Raw genomic sequence first — 18,993 nt, forward strand, 5'->3', positions numbered from 1 at the left:
GCAGGGGGTGCAGCTCTGCTGTAGCCCCAACCTGCAGGCCCACACCCAGGCAACGCGGCTAAGCTCAGGGCAAGGGAGCTGGCCTCCATCCTCACGGGGTAGCTGGGAGCCTGGAAACCCCCACCCTGCCCCCTCATCCCGCTCCAGGACCCCAAATCTGAAGCTGGAGGGCTCATCCCCAACCACCTAAAGAGGGTTTAAGAAGTCTAGGGTCCTGTTTCCGACCCCAGCAGGGGGTTACTTTCAGTTATCTGACTCCTCCTGGGGCATTCGGAGGCCTGTGTGCGTTGGCTGTGCCTTTAAGAGGCACAAGCAAGCAGAGAACCCAGCAGTCACCTGCCCCCGGGCCTGGTGTCGGGTGTCCATGTCACAGCGCTGGTCAGTGGCTGGTCAGTGGAACATTCGAAGGTGCCTGTCAGGGATTATAAAGGGAAAGGGACACCTGGGACTCAGAAAGGGGACTGCAGGGGGTGGGGGGTGAAAACTGGGAGAGGACAGCAAAGCAGGCAGCACTTGACCTGTCACATTGTGTTTCTTACCCAAAAAAGCCAGACTGCAGACACATACACAAATTGTTGGCAAGAGCTAACTCTGATGGCAGCAATACGGGTGGTCACCGTCATTCTCTGTTCTCTTCTGTATTCTAACTCCTAAATAGAAGCATCTCCCCTCCAACATTGGATGCAACTTGGAGAAACACTGCTCTGCCCTCATTTTACAGGTGGGTAAACTGAGACTCAAAAGCAAGAAGGGACTGCTTTAGGGCCACTCCAAGGGTCAGGGTCAGGACACAGGTGTTCCAAGCCCAAATATGGAATTTGGAAAGTTTTCTTCTTTTCAAATCACCTCTTGGCCCCACAGAAGTACTGTGTCTGCATCTCAGAACTCTCAAACCCGGAGAGCTGCCCCAGAGACGGAGGCGGGCTCTCTCCTGGGCTGGGAAGGGAAGACCTGCCACACGTCCCCGCCTCCAGGACCTGGCAGGAGAGGAGCCACCTTCTCCATGGAGGGAGGATGGGTGGTTCTTCACAGACCCGAGCCAGGCAGAGGGCGACGGAGATAAGAGGGGATGACAGGCAGGAGCGCCTCCCATCTGGGGAACGCAGACGTATCCAGAGACTATTGTTAAAATCAGAAGTGTGCTGGGGAGTGTGATGTGTCAACCTGGCTGGGCCATGCAGTGCCAGCTACTTGGTCAGACATTATCCTGGGTGTGTCTGAGGGTGTTTGGGGACGAGATTAACATTTAAACCAATAGATGCAGTTAAGGAAATTACCCTCCCCAAGGTGGGTAGGGTAATCAGTTGAGGCCTGAATAGAACGAAAAGACTGACCCACCTGCAAGTGAGACAGTGTTCCTCCTGCCTCACAGCCTTCGTGTGTGTCTGTGTGTGCGTGTGTGTGTCTGTGTCTGTGTACACACACATTCTCTGGAGAACCCTGAACAATACGGGGAAGGCACAGAAGATAATGAAAGAAATGATCTACCATGTGTCAAGCCCAGAGCTAAATACTTCTGTCCAGCAGATTACTTAACCCTCCAGCAGGCCTATTTGGGAAAACCACATTGAGGCTCAGAGAGGTTGAGTAACTTCCCCAAAGGCACACAGCTGTAAGTGGCAGAGCCGTGATCACAGCCAGGTCTGTGTGACCCCAGATCAGACAGTCCTCCCACGACACAAGAGTTTTCCCCAGGGTACGGAGGACGCAACACCAGAGAGCAGTGAAGCACCCAGGAACGATTTTTAGATTGACTCTGTATGTCTTTTAACTATTACACACTTATTTTTAATTGTTTCAGGAAAAACAAATGCATCGAACTTATGCGCTCCTAAATGTTAATACCGAAGAGAATGTCCAATGTTCAAAAAGCAGTCATCTTGAAGGAAATAGTAAGTTCTCGTATAGGAAGTATATTAAAAAGGCAGCACTCTGGCAGTGGCGTCAAGTGCTACCGTCTGGGAGGGAAACGCGGCATTCCCAGGACAGCTGTGAGGGGCGGGGTCTGTCCATCAGCTGCCAGTGTTTCTATAAAACAAGGACAGAGCAGCCTGTCACACTCATAGCTGGAGCTCTCAGAGTCAGGCTGTCCCCACACTGGTCGGGAGGATGCACGTGAGGAACAGACGGAAGGAGGGAAAAGGCAAATGTACCATGACAGCCCCCTCAGCTTGACCCTCTCGGGCTCTGCGTGCACAGCCCAGGCGGCAGGACGGGCCCAGGGAGCAGGGCCCGAAGACAGCAGGGCACTCAGCAGAGAAGGCGGGGTCCATGCAGTGCTGACGGCTGAGACGTCCACAAGGGAAACGGCTCTGACAACCAGGTCCCTTGGATACAGCATCCTGTTCTGCCAAAGAAGCAGGTCCAGACTCAGAGGCTTTTCTGCGCAAGAGCCTTCCTCTCTCCCCAGTTTAAATGAACTGCAGCTGCTCAGAAAGGATGTGAGCTGCTCCAGCTTGCACACCTGGTTGTTCCAAGCATCTCAGCTGTCAGTCAGCACGCCCGACCCACTCATCCACGTGCCCCAAGGCCCACAGGAGGAGCTTCAAGGGCCACCCCGGGCCCCTGTGCAGGCGGTGATGGAGACACAGCCTCACTCTCTGCTGAGAAGGTGAAGGCCTAAGACAGCAGGGTGCTGCCACTCACCAGCTGTGTGACCTTGAGCAAACAATTCAACCTCTCTGTGCCTTTATCATCTGCACAATGGGAATAAAAATGGTACCTGCTGCAAAGGGTTGGGGTGCATTAGACAGGATGACAGACATAAAGCTCTTATCACAGGGCCTCTCACATAGTAAACTCAAGCTCAGGAACCAGAAGGAGGTGCCCAGATGAAGAGCTTCTGGCCCTGAGGGGTCTGGCAAGATTCCAACCAGAAGAACTTTGCTTTTTAAAGAAAGGAAGAAAACATAGGTCCTTCTAGATTGTGATCACTGATGCTTGACCTATCCATCCCCTTCCCTGGATGAAGCCTGACCCTGATCCCTGCTGGCAGGGCCCCACCCCCAAGCGCAGACATCCTCAGAGCCACGAGGAAAGATTCAGGCCCAAGGTGGGGTTCACCACCGGCAGGAGCCTGAAGCTTCTGACTTCAAGTCTAACCTCTGCTCAGAAGCTCTCCCCCCCCTCAGCTCCCCCCATCCCTCCACGGACGCGGGCCCCTCCACTTCTCATGCCCTCCCACCAGCTCTCACGCTGCCCGGCCTTGAGGGCTCACGGGCACCGGCAACTCCTCCACAGACCCATCCCTGAGCCTCCTCACAGCACCAGTCAGCTTCCACAGCTGGTCCTCCTTGGGGTCCCTACGGCACCCACTCATTCATTCACTGAACCCCTATGTATTGGGATACGTGCCGTGTTCCGGGTACTGTCCTAGGGGCTGGGGACACAACAAAGTACAAAATACACATAATCCCCACCTTCACAGAGCTTACGTTTTAGTGGGAGGAGAACAAGAACAGACAAAATGAGTGAGTGAAGGTGGGACCACAGACAGCAGCGCTACAGACAGATAGAAGGTGGGAAAGGGAAAGGCTGCAGTTTCCAACAGGCTGGTGAAGGGAGCCTCCCTCAGAGAGGACACGTGAGGAGCAGGGCAGGCGCTGGCTCCCCGACTGTCTGGGAGAAGGGCATTCGCGCAAAAGGATGGGCGAGCGCAAAGGCCCTGAGGCCACGGCTGCCATGATCTTCCTCCCGGGCCGACTCCCTGGGAGTCTGAGCGTGAGGACAGAGCCCCCGGCGTGCTCGTTTCTGGCACCCACTGTCCCCGGCGTAAGACTCTGGTGCAAGTTTCTGTAGATGCCTTTATCAGGTTGTGGCTCCTCTTCTACTCCAAGTTTGCTGCAGATTTCTGTCCTGAATGACTGTGGAATGCTCTGCACCTACTGAGACCATTCCATGGCTTTCCTTCTTCATTTTGGCAATGGAAGAGTTGTTTATTGTTGATCAAGCAATGACACTGATTGGTTTGTGCTAAACCAACCTTGCATTCCTGGGATCCACCCCAGCTGGTCATAACACATCACCCATTTTCTGTTTTTCTGGAGTTGATGTGCTGCTGCTTTGTTAAGGAATTTTGTACTTTGTGTCTGTGAATTTCTCTCTTATAATGTTTGTGCCTGGTTTGCAATCACTGTAATGTTGGCCCCATAAAAATGAGCTAGGAAATGACTGTTCTTCCTCTCTTTCCTGAAAGAGTTTATAAGGGATTTGTGCTATTTCCTCCTTAAAAGTTTCACAGAATTTACAAGTGAGGCAAGCTGGGCTTGGGGTTTTCTTTACGAGAAGGTCTGTAATTATAAACTTCATTTTACCAAATGTCCTAAGTGCACTGGAAGGCACCAAGGGCTCTATTCCTTTCCAAGTGTTTTGAGAACCTTCCCCCAAGTCCCGCACAGGAGGTGGGACTGGGGCACCCACCTTGCATCTGGGGAGCCTGGGGTTCAGTGCTGGTGGCCACATTGCTTCCTTTCCCCTCAAACTTCTCGCCCACATCCCAGCGAGACCCCCCCCTCCCCCGCCCAGACCACAGCAGCTCCCATCGAGGGCCCCAGGTGAGCAAACCCAGGGTATATATACGGCTCCCCCCCACCCCCAGGCACACAGCTGGGCAAACAGGAGAGCAGGGCAAACATGCACACGTGGGTGTCATCCTGCAGGGACCTGTGCTGGGTGCTGGCGGCCCAGCCTCCATCCCCCTCCTCAGGAACAGCCCCCCCCTTTTCTGTGGGTGCTGCTCGCCTCCACACTCAGACCATGAGGCTCTGGGGCACCCACACTCCACAGACCCTGGGAGGCAGGTGGCTGGGCACTGGCCAATCAGCTGTGTGTCCCCCTGGCTCAGACCAGCGTGTGCCCTTCCAGGCCTGACTGGGGCTGCAGGGGGAGCTGTTGTCTTGCTACCCCAGGGGGCACCCGGCGGAGGCCGAGACCCGAGGCCTGAGACCAGGCCCTGCTGACATCACTGAGTCCTGGGTGCAGCCTGAGACAAACTGCCAAAACAACATCCCTGCTTTATTTAAACTATTTTGGTTTGAGCTTCCTGTCACATGCAGGGAAGTCAGGACAGTCTAGACAAGTGAAATCCCCTGATTGAATTCTTCAAGACTTGTTGCCTTATTTCGTTCAAACTACTGGTACCATTTTTTTTTTAAAGAAAAAAATACATCATTTATTATGTGCTCACTATGTGTCAGGCACAGAACAAAACACATCACAAATACTTTATTTGCCTCCCAACTATCCTGTTGAAACCCCCCATCTGACGCACAGGGAAACCCCTGCAGGGATGTGAAGTAACCTGCCCAGGGTTACATTCTTGGAAAACACCTCAGTCAGGCTGCCTCTAGACCCCTGGTCTGGACACCACCCGCCCCCTTTGTGGTGAATGCACCGGGCTTGTTCAAAACAGAGCCAATGGCCTCCACCTGCCTAGGGCTGCCCACGGGAGGGCCCGGGCTGCCAGGCCTCGGTGAAAACCGGCTCCATCTCCCCCTCAATCACCCCCTACCCCATAGGCATGCTTTACACTGCTTCTTAATGTGTCAATCAACTTTCCTAAAACCCTACTGAAGGAACCCGGGTAAAAGAGCCATCGATGAGAAGGGCTGGCACATCTCCTGTGCGTCCCAGGGCTGAGCCGAGTCCACGACCCGGTTTTGAACGTGGCTCTGCCTGTAGGCAGCTATGAGGCTCCTGGTCTCGGGTCCCCATTTGTGCAGTGGGTGGTCATTCTCGCCGAAAAGGTGTTTTGTTTTGTCTTCAGGAGTGAGTGGGGAACAACATGCAAAACATGCACAGGAGTAAGCAGAAAAACTGGTTCTGCCATTAGGTTCCCCCTGCCACTCCCACCTGCAACATTCAAAGTCCCTGCCTCTGGACTCGGGTCTCTGGCCACCCACTGGGGCAGCTGCCTGGACACCAGCACCTTCCCCACCTCCAGGCCCCTCTGGGCCCCTCTCTCTCTGCATCTGATTACATCTAAGTAACTCATATCTTTTCCTTCCTTTTTTCTTTTATTTTCTTAAAGTTTTTTTAAAGATTTTTTTTTTTAATGTGGACCACTCTTAAAGTCTTTATTGAATTTGTTACAATATTGCTTCTGCCTTATCTTTTGGTTTTTTTGGCCTCAAGGCATGTGGGATCCTAGCTCCCCTACCAGGGATCCAACCTGCACCCCCTGCATTGGAAGGCGGAAGTCTTAACCACTGGACCGCCAGGGGAGTCCCTTACTTTTTACTTTTAAATTGATTCTTCTTTACTGAAAAAGTACTTTATTTATTTATCTTTTGGTCACACCCCCACAGCATGTGGGATCTTAGCCCCCTGCAGTGGAAGCTCAGAGTCTTAACCACTGAACTGCCAGGCAAGTCCTGAAAAAAAAAATTTTTAAAGGAAACTTTATATCGGTAGTGTAAACAGAGAGCCTGTATCACTTGCCATCCATCGGAGGTAACTATAAAAAGAAACATGAATCAAAACCATGTTACAGTTCTATGAAAAATGCCATTGGTAATTTGATAGGGATTGTGTCGAATCTGTGAATTGCTTTGGGTAAGATAGTCATTTTCACAATGTTGATTCTTCCGATCCAAGAACATAGTAGGTCCCTCCATCTGTGTGTATCGTCTTTGATTTCTTTCACCAGTGTCGTAGTTTTCTCACTGCAGGTCTTTTGCCTCCTTAGCTTTATTCCTAGGTATTTTATTATTATTTTTTGCAATGGTAAATGGGAGAGTTTCCTTAATTTCTCTTTCTGTTTTTTCATGGTTAGTGTATAGGAATGCAAGAGATTTCTGCGCATTAATTTTGTATCCTGCTACTTTACTAAATTCATCCATTAATGCTAGCAGTTTTCTGGTAGTCTTTAGGGTTTTCTGTGTATAATATCATGTCATCTGCAAACAGTGACAATTTTACTTCTTTTCCAATTTGGATTCCTTTTATTTCTTTTTCTTCTCTGACTGCTGTGGCTAAAACTTCCAAACTATGTTGAATAATAATGGTGAGAGTGGACACCCTTGCCTTGTTCCTGTTCTTAGAGGGAATGCTTTCAGTTTTTCACCATTTAGAATGATGTTGGCTCTTGGTTTGTCATATATGGCTTTTATTATGTTGAGGTGATTTCCTTCTATGCCCATTTTCTGGAGAGTTTTTATCATAAATGGATGTTGAATTTTGTCAAAGCTTTTTCTGCATCTATTGAGATGATCATATGGTTTTTATACTTCAATTTGTTTATATGATGTATCACATTGATTGATTTGCATATATTGAAGAATCCTTGCATCCCAGGGATAAACCCCACTTGATCATGGTGTATGATCTTTTTAATGTGCTGCTGGATCCTGTTAGCTAGTATTTTGTTGAGGATTTTTGCATTTATATTCATCAGTGATATTGGCCTGTAATTTTCTTTTTTGTGTGACACCTTTGCCTGGTTTTGGTATCAGGGTGATGGTGGCCTCGTAGAATGAGTTTGGGAGTGTTCTGCCTTCTGCTATATTTTGGAAGAGTTTGAGAAGGATAGCTGTTAGCTCTTCTCGAAATGTTTGATAGAATTTGCCTGTGAATCCATCTGGCCCTGGGCTTTTGTTTGCTGGGAGATTTTTAATCACAGTCTCAATTTCTGTACTTGTGATTGGTCTGTTCATATTTTCTATTTCTTCCTGGTTCAGTCTTGGAGGATTGTACTTTTCTAAGAATTTATTCATTTCCTCCAGGTTACCCAATTTATTGGCATACAGTTGCTTGTAGCAGTCTCTCATGATCTTGTGTATTTCTGCAGCGTCAGTTGTTACTTCTCCTTTTTCATTTCTAATTCTGTTGATTTGCACCTTCTTCCTTTTTTTCCTGAACTAGAACAAGAAATCTTACGATTTGTATGAAAACGCAAAAGACCCCGAATAGCCAAAGCAATCTTGAGAAGGAAAGACAGAGTTGGTAGAATTAGGCCTCCTGACTTCAAACTATACTACAAGGCCACAGTGATCAAGACAGTATGGTACTGGCACAAAAACAGAAAGGAAGATCAACGGAACAGAATAGAGAACCCAGAGGTAAACCCACACACATATGGGCACCTTATCTTTGACAAAGGAGGCAAGAATATACAAGGGAAAAAAGACAGCCTCTTCAATAAGTGGTGCTGGGAAAACTGGACAGCTACATGTAAAAGAATGAAATTAGAACACTTCCTAACACCATACACAAAAATAAACTCAAAATGGATGAAAGACCTACATGTAAGGCCAGACACTATAAAACTCCTAGAGGAAAACAGGCAGAACACTCTATGACATATACCAAAGCAAGATCCTTTTGGACCCACCTCCTAGAATCACGGAAATAAAATCAAGAATCAACAAATGGGACCTAATGAAACTTAAAAGCTTTTGTACAGCGAAAGAAACCATAAACAAGACAAGAAGACCACCCTCAGAATGGGAGAAAATTCTTGCCAACGAAGCAACGGACAAAGGATTCACCTCCAAAATATACAAGCAGCTCATGCAGCTTCATACCAAAAAAGCAAATAACCCAATCCACAAATGGGCAGAAGACCTAAATAGACATTTCTCCAAAGAAGACATGCAGATGACTAACAAACACATGAAAAGATGCTCAGCATCACTCATCACTAGAGAAATGCACGTCAAAACCACAATGAGGTATCACCTCACACCGGCCAGAATGGCCATCATCAAAACATCTAGAAACAGAGTTCCAGCAGAGAGCGCGGTGAGAAGCGCATTGCGGCCCTCCGCCCCGGGCCCTGCAGGCCCTGCAGGCCCTCCGGCCTCGGCGGGGCAGGTGAACGGGGCTCCCGGGACAGGCTCGGGCTGTGTCCTGCCGAGCCCGGGAGTCCTCGCCGCAGCCGCCCACTGGCAGGCCCGGAGCCCGCCCACCCAATGCCACAGGGCTCAGGCGAAGCCTCCGCCAGGCCCGGGGACCCCGGCCCCCCGAGGACCCAGGCCCCGGGAACGTGGCGCCTTTGGGTGGCGAGAAGAATGGGAGGAGGGCCGCGAGAGCCTCCAGGGCCCGGGAAGGCCTGTCCACGCTGATGCCAACGCAGCCGCCCTTAGGCCTGGGAGCCCGCGCGGATGCGGGATGCGGGATGCGGGACCTGAGGTGACCCTGCTGTCCCAGCCGGACGAGACCTCCCGTCGTCCCCACGACCACGGACACAGGCCTTCCCAGGCCCGGAGGGGGAGCGGGGCCCCGGCCGACGAGTTGGCGGGTCCTTGGGCGGTGGGCCGTGGTTCCACCAAGACCTTGACGTCGGGAGATAGACATGGTAGAAGAGCGGACCACGTGTGGCCGAGCGGAGGTGCCCACCACCCTCCGGGAAGAGTCACTGGCCATGGAGAGAGGCCTGAGTGTATGATATGAAAAAGCTGCTCTCAGCTCACCCCCAACCTTTCAAAAGAAAATGTTCGCTGCATCCAGGCCATCTAGATGTAAAGAGGTTGCCGACCTATGATGAAGTAGGGTTAGAAAATCACGGCTGGCAAACGCCCGTTTGTTTTTATTAAAAAAAAAAAAAAACATGGAAAAGAAATGTCTTCTGGAAATGACTTTTCCAGATGGAGTTGTTTGACCACCTCTAGAAGTGACATCAGGAGCCACAGAGGTCCACGTTGGTTCAGTGGGTTAGAGGACATGCAAATGGAAGACCTTGAGGAAGAAAAGAAGGTTCTGTGCCAGGCTGGTCATTCTTAGAAGACATTTCCGTATTATAACCATTGTTTTGTGTGTGCATTTTACCCCTCACTACTGTATATACAGTTGACAGTAAGTACTTTTTTGAAATATGTAGTCTTTCTAGATGTTCTGAAGTGCCTGATATATGTTAGAGGGAGAGGTAGTAAAAAGACATTTTGTATCTTTTTGTTAAAAATTCATATGAGATGTTGTTTGGGGGGGGGCGGGATTCACCAAACCCCCTTTTTGAACAGGAGGCATGGTGTTTGTGCACTGGTTCAAGGTTGGGAGGAGGAGAAGGAAGTGCAGAGAACTCTGTGCCAGTGTGTTTACAGTGAGGCAGGATTAACCATGGTCTTTTTTAGGTTGGTGCATTTTGTTTCACTTTGCTGTGTATATAGTGTATATAATGGACAAATGAGTCCTAATTTACAACATCTGGTCTTTCTAGATGTTAAAGAGGTCGCCAGCGTATGACAGACGTCGAGGTAGTAAATACTGCATTTTGTACGTCTCGTGTTAAAATTTCTAGGAAAGATTGTCTTCTGAAAATGTGAGCATAATAGCCCTCTGGGTTGGTGGAGGGGGGAGGGAGAAGGGGGTTGGTTTTAGGCTGGAATCCTCACATTTTGAAGACATTTTCCCATTATAACTGTTACATGTGTGCAGTTTACTCAAGACTGCTCTGTATAGAGTGGACAAATTCAGTCCTTATTTGAAATATCTAGTCCATCTAGATGTTTAGAAGTGCCAGACATAGGTGAAATGTAGAGGTAGGAAACCATCCCTTTGTAAATATCTTTTTGCTAAATTTCACAGGAAGGACCGTCTTTGGGAATGTTAAAAGCTAAGCCACCTCTGTGAGCAGTATACTATCGTCTATACTTGTTCAGTGGTTTGGAGGAGGTGAGAGGGAAAGAATTGCAAAAGGTAATACGCTAGTGTGTTCATACCTGGACATTTTCAGACAACCATTTTTTGTATGTTATGTGAATTTTGTTTTGCTGTGTATATAGTGTATATAATGGACAAATGAGTCCTAATTTTGCAACATCTAGCCTCTAGATTTTAAAGAGGTTGCCAGCATATGACAAAGTAGTAAAATTAGTACATTTGTACACTTTGTGTTGAAATTCATAGGAAAGCTTGTCTTCTGTAAATGACTTTTGGATATGAATTTGTTCAACCACCTCTAAGCATTACACATGCCTGTACTTGTCCACTGGATTGGTGGTGGAAAGAGGGAAGGGAGGGAGGGAATGGTTCAGGCCAAAATGGTCATGTTTAGAAGATACCTCAGATTACAACCATTGTTACACGTGTGCAATTTTATTTAACAGTGCTGTGTACATAGTGGACAAGGAAGTTCTTATATGAAATATCTAGTCTTTCTAGATGTGTAGAAGTGCTTGATGCATTTAAAAGTAGAAGTAGTAGAACATACTGTCTTTAGAAATGGAATTGTTAAACCTCTGCTCTGAACAGTAAAAAAAAAAAATTCTAGAAACAATAAATGTTGGAGAGGGCGTGGAGAAAAGGGAACTCCCCTGCACTGTTGGTGGGAATGGAAGCTGGTGCAGCCACGATGGAAAACAGTGTGGAGGGTCCTTAAAAAACTAAAAATTGAACTACCATATGACCCAGCAATCCCACTCCTGGGCATATACCCAGAGAAAACCATAATCCAAAAAGAAACATGTACCATAACGTTCATTGTAGCACTATTTACAATAGCCAGGACATGGAAGCAACCTAAATGCCCATCAACAGATGAATAGATAAAGAAGATGTGGCACATATATATATATACAATATATTACTCAGCCATAAAAAGGAATGAAATTTAGTTATTTGTAATGAGGTGGATGGACCTAGAGTTTGTCATACAGAGCGAAGTAAGCCAGAAAGAGAAAAACAAACACTGTATGCTAACTCATATATATAGAATCTGAAGAAATGGTACTGATGAACCCAGTGACGGGGCAAGAGTGGAGATGCAGATGTAGAGAATGGACTTGAGGACACGGGGCTGGGGTGGGGAGTGGGTGGGGAAGGGGAAGCTGGGATGAAGGGAGAGAGTAGCATAGACACAGATACACTACCAACTGTAAAATAGATAGCTACTGGGAAGTTGCTGTATAACAAAGGGAGATCAACTCCATGATGGGTGATGCCTTAGAGGGCCAGGACAGGGAGGGTGGGAGGGAGTCGCGGGAGGGAGGGCATATGGGGATATATGTATGAATACAGCTGATTCACTTTGGTGTGCCTCAAAAGCTGGTACAAGAGTGTAAAGCAATTATGTTCCAATAAAGAGCTTTAAAAAAAAAAACGAAAGAAAAAAACCATGTTACTACGTTCTGGGGGTGGGGTGGGGGTGGAGGACACCGCTGCCCACAAAGGAAACAGACAGGTATTACAGGGTGTTGAGGAAAGTAGAAGGTGGATGTAGCGGCTGGGGGAAGGGGAGGGGGCTCGCCGTTAATGAGGACAGAGTTTCAGTTTGGGAAGATGAAAAAGTCCTGGAGATGATGGTGGTGATGGTTATGTGACAATGTGAACATACTTGATGCCACTGAACTGGACAGTTAAAAATGGTTAATTTTTTGATACGTATATTTTACCAAACTTTTTTTTTAAAAAGAAAAATTGGAAACAACACGTCTGCACCAGACATGAACTTTTATCTTGAGGGTGTCTAATGAGACAGGGGAACCCGAGGACAGGGAGGGTCAGGCCAGAAAGCGACAGCAGGAAAAGGAGAAGTGATGGTTGTGCAAACATGGGTGGGTGGGGACGGAGGAAGACACAGCCCTCCCTCCACCCACCTGCGGGTCCCACCCCCCTCCCAACAGAGGCAGGGCCTGCAGGGCGGAAGCCACCTCGAGGGGCAGAGCGGGGTTGGGGGTGGGACCTGCAAGGGAAGCAGGCCCACTCAGCAAACACACTTGCCGTCACCTCCTTCTGTGGGTCCGGGTGGGGTGACCCGACCAGGCGTGGGGGAACCCGGGTTGCAACAGCCCGCGGGTCGGGAGCAGAGAGGAGAGTCAGACCCAGGCTACCCCACCCAACTCCTGACCCTACAACCCCCTTTCCGTCTCCTGTCCACCCTGTCCAGAAAGGCACTGCCCCTGCAGCCTTACCGCAGCAGGCTGTTTCCCCAGACTTACTACCATATGAAACGCAGCCGTTGATTTCGTCTTGGTTTATTATTTAACTCCCGCATCAACTACAAGCTGCATGAAAGCAGGGCCTCACTTGCTTGTTCAGCATCCCAGGCCCCAGGGCCTGGCTCATGCGAAGAGCCACAAACACCCATCACTTGGCTGGTGAGTCCCCAGCCCTTAGCTGCTCATCAGGGCTTGTCCCCGGGTAGCAGCGGGACAGCCCTCCAGAGCCGGCAGTGTCCTGGGCACTGCAGGGGCTTTGGCACCTCTGCCCAAACCTCGAAGCACCAGAAACATGAGCCCCAGCTACCAGGTCTACCATCCCAGCCCCCCAGCAGAAGCAAGGAGGAGAGGCTTGACCTTGGTGTGTCAGGAGATACAGGGCCCACAAACAGGCTGTCAAGGGCAAACGCTCTAGACCAGGGGGACAGTAGGATAGGTTTGGGGTCAGGAAGGGCTAACTGATGGGCCTCTGGTTAAACTAAAGCCACTTTTTTGGTTAAACTTCCACATTGCAAATTTTTTATGTCCATTTCAGAGCCTGCTTCTCCAGTTTCCACCAGGTCCTACTGCCTCCCCTGCCCAGCCTCCAGCACCAGCCCTGCCTCTGCCCCACAGGCTCCGAGCAGAAGGCAGCTGGGCTGGACGCCGTTTCAACCTGGCTCAGGGTGCAGAGGGGTTTCCGGAGGCCCCCCCCCCAACTTCCTCCAGCAAAGAGCTGCAGGGTGACCCGCGGCTGCCTCCTGCCGCTGGGGGTGAGCAGAGGGGCCCCGGGACACACATGGCCTCAGGCCCCCCACAGCCACAGATGAGCAAGGACAAAGGGGCTGTGGGGTCTTCCTGCCTGCCTCTCCACGCCACCACCTGACCCGCCGGGCGCACGGCACACTCCACGGATGAGCCCCACCGTGCGGGCCCAGGCAGCAGAGACGGCTCCCCCGGCCTCCCCGGGAACCCCTCCGCCCTCGGCTGAGGCGCCCAGGCCGTGGTGAGAGCGTGCACCCTGGCCGGACCAAGCCTGGCCAGGACACTGGGCAGCTCCGAGGCGCCCAGGAGAGGACAAGGCAGCCGGGCCAGCTCAGTTCAGTGGGTGCTGCGGGTGCCCTGCCAGAGGCTCTCTACCAGGCAGGCCCGCCCACCCCACCCCAGCTGGGGGCCGCAGCTCACCGTGTACACCTATAACCTTATCCAGTCAAACACCCTTGGCCAATAGGTGCTCTGCCCAGAAGCCTGGGAGGCAGCACACACCCCCTCCCCAGGGCGCGGCCAGTGGCTGACCCACCTGGGTGAGAAAATTCAAAAGCTTGGTGTCTGGCTTGCCTCAGGGAGGACAGCCTGCAGCGCAGCTCAACTCGAGTCAGGAGCACCCGCGCAAGGCAGGACTTTCCCAGGGACCACGGCCTCCCTCTGTCCCCTCCCCTACCTCGCCTCCCAGGAGAGCACCCTGTCAAGAAACCAAACCCGCTCTCGGGCTCTGCTTCTGGGAAGCCCACCTAAAGACCCTGCCTTCCTCCACGACACGGCAGCCCCCTGGAGAATCCAGAACACCCTGGACTCCAACTTCAGCCACAGGGAGAAGAGTCCATGGATGACAGAACACCTGCCCAGCAGCACGGCGCCCAGACACCGAAGACTCAAGATCACGCAGCAACACAGAAAAACGACTGGGCTTTTACATTCGCTGGCGGTTGGTGGAGAAGGAGGTTCCCAAGTGACCCGAATACCAGGTTTGAGCTTCGAGGAGAAAAATAAGTGACCAAAAGGAAAACAAAATGGTGACTGACTGTGTTACCGTCAAAGGATTATGGGGGACGTCCCTGGTGGTCCAGTGGTTAATGCAGGGTGCCTGGGTTTGATCCCTGATCAGGGAACTAACATCCCACATGCCACACGGCCATAATAATAAGAAGAAAAATATCTAACTGTACACTTAAAATATATGCAGTTTATTGTATGTGAAAAAAATAAGTTTAAACTTAAAAAAAAAAAAATAGAACAGAAATATGTCGGCACCAACTTTTTCATATAACTGAGAAAAGGGCCCGATCCATGATGCTTAAAAAATGCAACAGGCTCTGCATGTGCTCCTAGAATTCAGTGCTGGGTTCTGTTCTGGCGGCTGGAAAGCCCAAAAGAAAAAGAAAAAAAAAGGATTATGGGATCCTTTACTTTTTCTCCCTTTTCCCAACTTTCTCTCTCATGTCATTTATATAAGGGACGCCTTAAAAAGAAGCTCATGAAAGATGCTTTGGAGCCCTTTCAATAACATGAAATATCACGCATCAGGAACTTGTCACATAACCAGCAACCCCTTGTGTGAGGAGAGGGGTTCAGTCAGGTCTGGCCAATGAGCCAGAGGCTGCAAATCCCTGAATGGGGTGGGCCGGGGGGCACAGTCTCAAGCTCAAGACCGTCACTCTTTACTCGCCTCCCCCAGAGCACTACCCTCTTTGAGGCTCAGACGGAAATGTGGGCCGTTTTGACTTGATGCTCTCATAGCTCTCCTGACCTTACAATGGCCCGATTATTTGATGTTATAAAATCAAGAAACAAAAGTAAACTTAAAGCACCCAGCTCAGGCACGCAGTGATCCCAGGAACCTGGGAGCCCGTCGGAAATCCAGAGGACAAGCAAAAACTTCCCCAAGGTCCAGGAGGGTTTTCATCTTCTGTTCTTCCCCTCACAGACGTCACAGTGAACTCCTTGTGTGGAGAGAGGCTATCTTCCTCCCACGTGTAGATGAATGCGGACAGAAAGCCTGTCTGCACACCCACTCTAAAAACTCCAGAGGAGACTCTTCAAAAACTAAAGCAATGCCTGACTCACTAGGAAGAGCATATTAAAATAAAGAAGACATCTCCAATGCTTGATTGACAGAAGGTTTTCCTGTGAAGTTAAGGGGGAAATCACAACCACCAAACACCTCTGAGACACTTAAGATCCGCAGTCACACATTTGCAATAAAAACTATGGATGAGATTCAAAACAAGTTATAAGATACTTAGCACTCCTCGGATGCAACAGAGATTAAGAATTTTTTTTCCCTTCCTCCTAAGAAGCTATACAAGTAAATTAAAACCCACCAGTTCTTCTCAGAAAGGAAATTGCAGTTAGGAAAAAAAAAAGTTGTTACTTCAGAAACAAAAAACACAGTTCTAGAATCTCAGAGGAAGCAGCATACAAATACATCCAAAGGGATTCATTTGAAGCCAGCTGTTTTTAATAGCCAGCCTCCTCTTTCTTGCACCTCCCCTCCCCCCCTCATATCAAGAGAACAGACAACTTCAACCAGGGAACAAGGAGGATCACCTGCAAAGCATGGACAAACAGGTGATCTCCCCACACCACACAGGGCCCTGGACAGGGATGAGAGACAAGTTAAAGCCCAAATCGCCCCTGATACCAAGCCCTGCAGCCGCAACCCTCCAGGCCCAGAAGGCACTAAATTCAAAATGCATTTGGCTGATATGGCCTGTCCTTATTTCAGCAGGCGAGCTTCAGAAATCAAATAGGTACCAGTAACGCACGTAAGGGAGAAGGCCGTCTGAGCTTTAGCACCAGGCTTGCGGATGTGCACAGGCTACTATCGCTACACACTTAACACTCGTAATGTGATCACACCTTGACTAGCCTTGAAACAGGGAACCTGAGGGAGAAGCAAGGGTGTAGCCCATGGCGGGGCACCCCCTCCTTTTCATCTCCAGCACGGCAGCCGGGAGGTGTGTGCCGGGCCTCGGTCACACCCAGCACTGCCTGCACCCTGCTAAGAAAGTTCAGGCCGCCTTCTTCTCCATCTGAAGGGCTGGACCACATCACCCAGCTACCTTGGGGTGGGGCGGACCTCTAGTTTCATTAGCTCCTGGGGTTCCCACAGCACATGTGCCACAACTGGTGCAGAATTCCTGAGTTCACCGCCCCTCCCCTCCCCCCAGAAGCTGGGAATCCGGGCCAACCCTGCTCTGTGGACAACCTGGGGTAAACCACCCAGCATTCCCTTGCAATTCTCATCTATAAAACAGGTGTATTATCTGTTAAAACCCTAGGGCTTCCTCCGAAAGACCTTTCATCAAAGGTTTACGTTCCCCCCAAAGACGCTGAACGAGCGATTCGACTCCCACACACGCCTTCCCCACTTCTTCACAGGCCCAATTCCCACACCGGTGCGGCGCCAGGGATGAGCCCCGGTCACCAGACACACTCCAGAGAGCGCAGTCCCCGGCCTAGGGCTGTGCAGGGCCCCGACCGCCTCTCCCGGAGCCCGGCCGAGAAGGGAGCGCGACCACGTGGGCGCGCATCCCGGGCCCAGCAGCTCCGGTGCGACCCCCCCCCCCGGGAGGAGGTCCGTCCGCAAGCCCCGGGCCGGGCAGGCCCTCGCCGGCCCTCCGCCGCGCCCGCCGACCGCGCGGCTCCCGCTCCCGCCAGGGCGCGCGGAGGCCCGGGCGGCGCCCTGCGCAGGGGCGGAGACCCGCGCGCGCACGCCGCCGGGTCACGCGGGGCCGGCCGCCGGGCCGGGGGCCGCCCGGCCGCCAAGCCGGAGCCCGGGGGCGCGCGCCGGCGCACCTGCTGCGCGGGCCCCGCCGGGCGCGCCCGGAGCCGCGGCCTCCGCCCCGCGCCCGCGCACCTGCCGCGCGCCCGCCCCGCCGCCCGCCGGGCCCCGCGCCTCACCAGCGGTAGCAGCCCTCCGAGGCCTCCAGCGTGAAGTTCACGCGCGTGGCCCGCGTGAAGGGCAGCAGCACCTTGGGGATGTTGAGCTTGGCCGCCGGCGCGCTGGGGCCCAGCGCCAGCAGCCCCGAGAGCGCGAGCAGCAGCGGCCGCAGCCCCCGGCCCCGCGCCGCCATCCTCGCCGCGCTTCCCCTCCCGCGACCCGGCGCCCGGCCGCCCGCGCGCTCCCCTCGCGCCCTCCGTCGCCGGCCGCGCGCGCCCGCCGGCAGGTGATAAGCGCGGGAGGGAGGGGGCGGGGCGACGGCCGCGGCCTCGGGCCACTTCCTGGGCCCCGGCGGGCCCTGAGCGCGGGAACGGGGCGGGGGGGAGGAGGGGGCCGGGCTCCCATCCCCCGGCCCCGGACCCTGCGGGGCGGAGGGAGGGGCTGGGGCGCGCGCCCGGGGCCACGCGGGGGGCGGGTGAACGCGATGGGGCGCGCGCCCGAGCCGCCTCGCGCGGGGGGAGTGGATGCGGCGCAGGCCTGCGGGGCACCCCCCGACCACGCGGGAAGCCCGGCACCGTTTTCTGGCCGCCCACTCGTACCCCTAGTTTCAAACTCTTGGTTTCAGACTCTCGGGCGGCACTGCACGCGGATGTGGAGCCTCGCAGCCCCTCCGCAGCCATTCCCTCGGCCGGGTTCTGCGCCTCTGGCCAGTGAGCCTGGCCAGGGCCCGGCAAACAAGTCCGCCAGGTTCCCAGAGCTTGAGCTCAGTCGGGGAAGGCCACCATCAACACGGAAAGGAACAGGCCCCCAGGAAGTCTGGAGTGCGGAGCGCATCCTCGCCCGAGCATCCAGAAGCGAGGCCAGGTTCCGCAAGGGCAAACGACCTGCTGAAGCGGCGGGGGCCCTGTGGCTGCTCCCTCCCCCTCAACCTCCTCCCAGCCTTGCCAGGGAGACGTTAGGATCCCCAGTTCTCCAGGAGGAAACAGGGTGATTTGGCCTGAAGACCACTCAGCCACGAAGCTCAACGCTGAGCCTCTCAGATCCGAAAGCCCTTGGTTCTCTGCGCTGCACCGTCTTCCGGAAGCCGTGGGGAGGTTACCCAAAGGGCAGATTTAGGGCGCCAACACGGCCAGAGCACACACTACCCCTCCCCTGCCCCCAGCAGAGAGAGAACGGTCAGCATCACTGAATTCTGCGCGCAGAAATCTTAGCTCTTAAATTACAGGTTGTGCTCTATGTTCGTAGCTGTCTTGGTCAAGAGTTGACACCTGGGTGGGCTCTGCAGGTACCCTGTGCACCAGTGCCTTTCAGAAGTTAATCTGCTTCCGGGAGGGCCCAGCCTAGTGGGAGGTCAGGAAGAGGCGGGGTAAGTGCGAAGCGGGCCCAGCCTATATGAAGGGTCCAGGAAGTGTGACCTGAATTGTAAGCAGGGAGGCACATTGATGTCCCTGCCATAGAAGGGAGGGAGAAGCTGAATGT

The 18,993-nt window shown here is 52.3% G+C and overlaps 1 protein-coding gene across 1 annotated transcript in view; it reads right to left on the bottom strand.

The window, feature by feature from the left end:
* The window catches only part of NUP210 (nucleoporin 210), a 113,020-nt gene extending 95,313 nt beyond the window's left edge, over nucleotides 1-17,707 (bottom strand). Inside the window, exon 1 of the mRNA XM_057706863.1 lies at nucleotides 17,535-17,707. Within this exon, the coding sequence (XP_057562846.1) occupies nucleotides 17,535-17,707 (173 nt within the window). The remainder of the gene's footprint in view (nucleotides 1-17,534) is intronic.
* Nucleotides 17,708-18,993: the final 1,286 nt, after the last annotated feature.

The sequence above is a fragment of the Hippopotamus amphibius genome, chromosome 13 (genome assembly GCF_030028045.1).
Source record: "Hippopotamus amphibius kiboko isolate mHipAmp2 chromosome 13, mHipAmp2.hap2, whole genome shotgun sequence".
NCBI lineage: Eukaryota > Metazoa > Chordata > Mammalia > Artiodactyla > Hippopotamidae > Hippopotamus > Hippopotamus amphibius.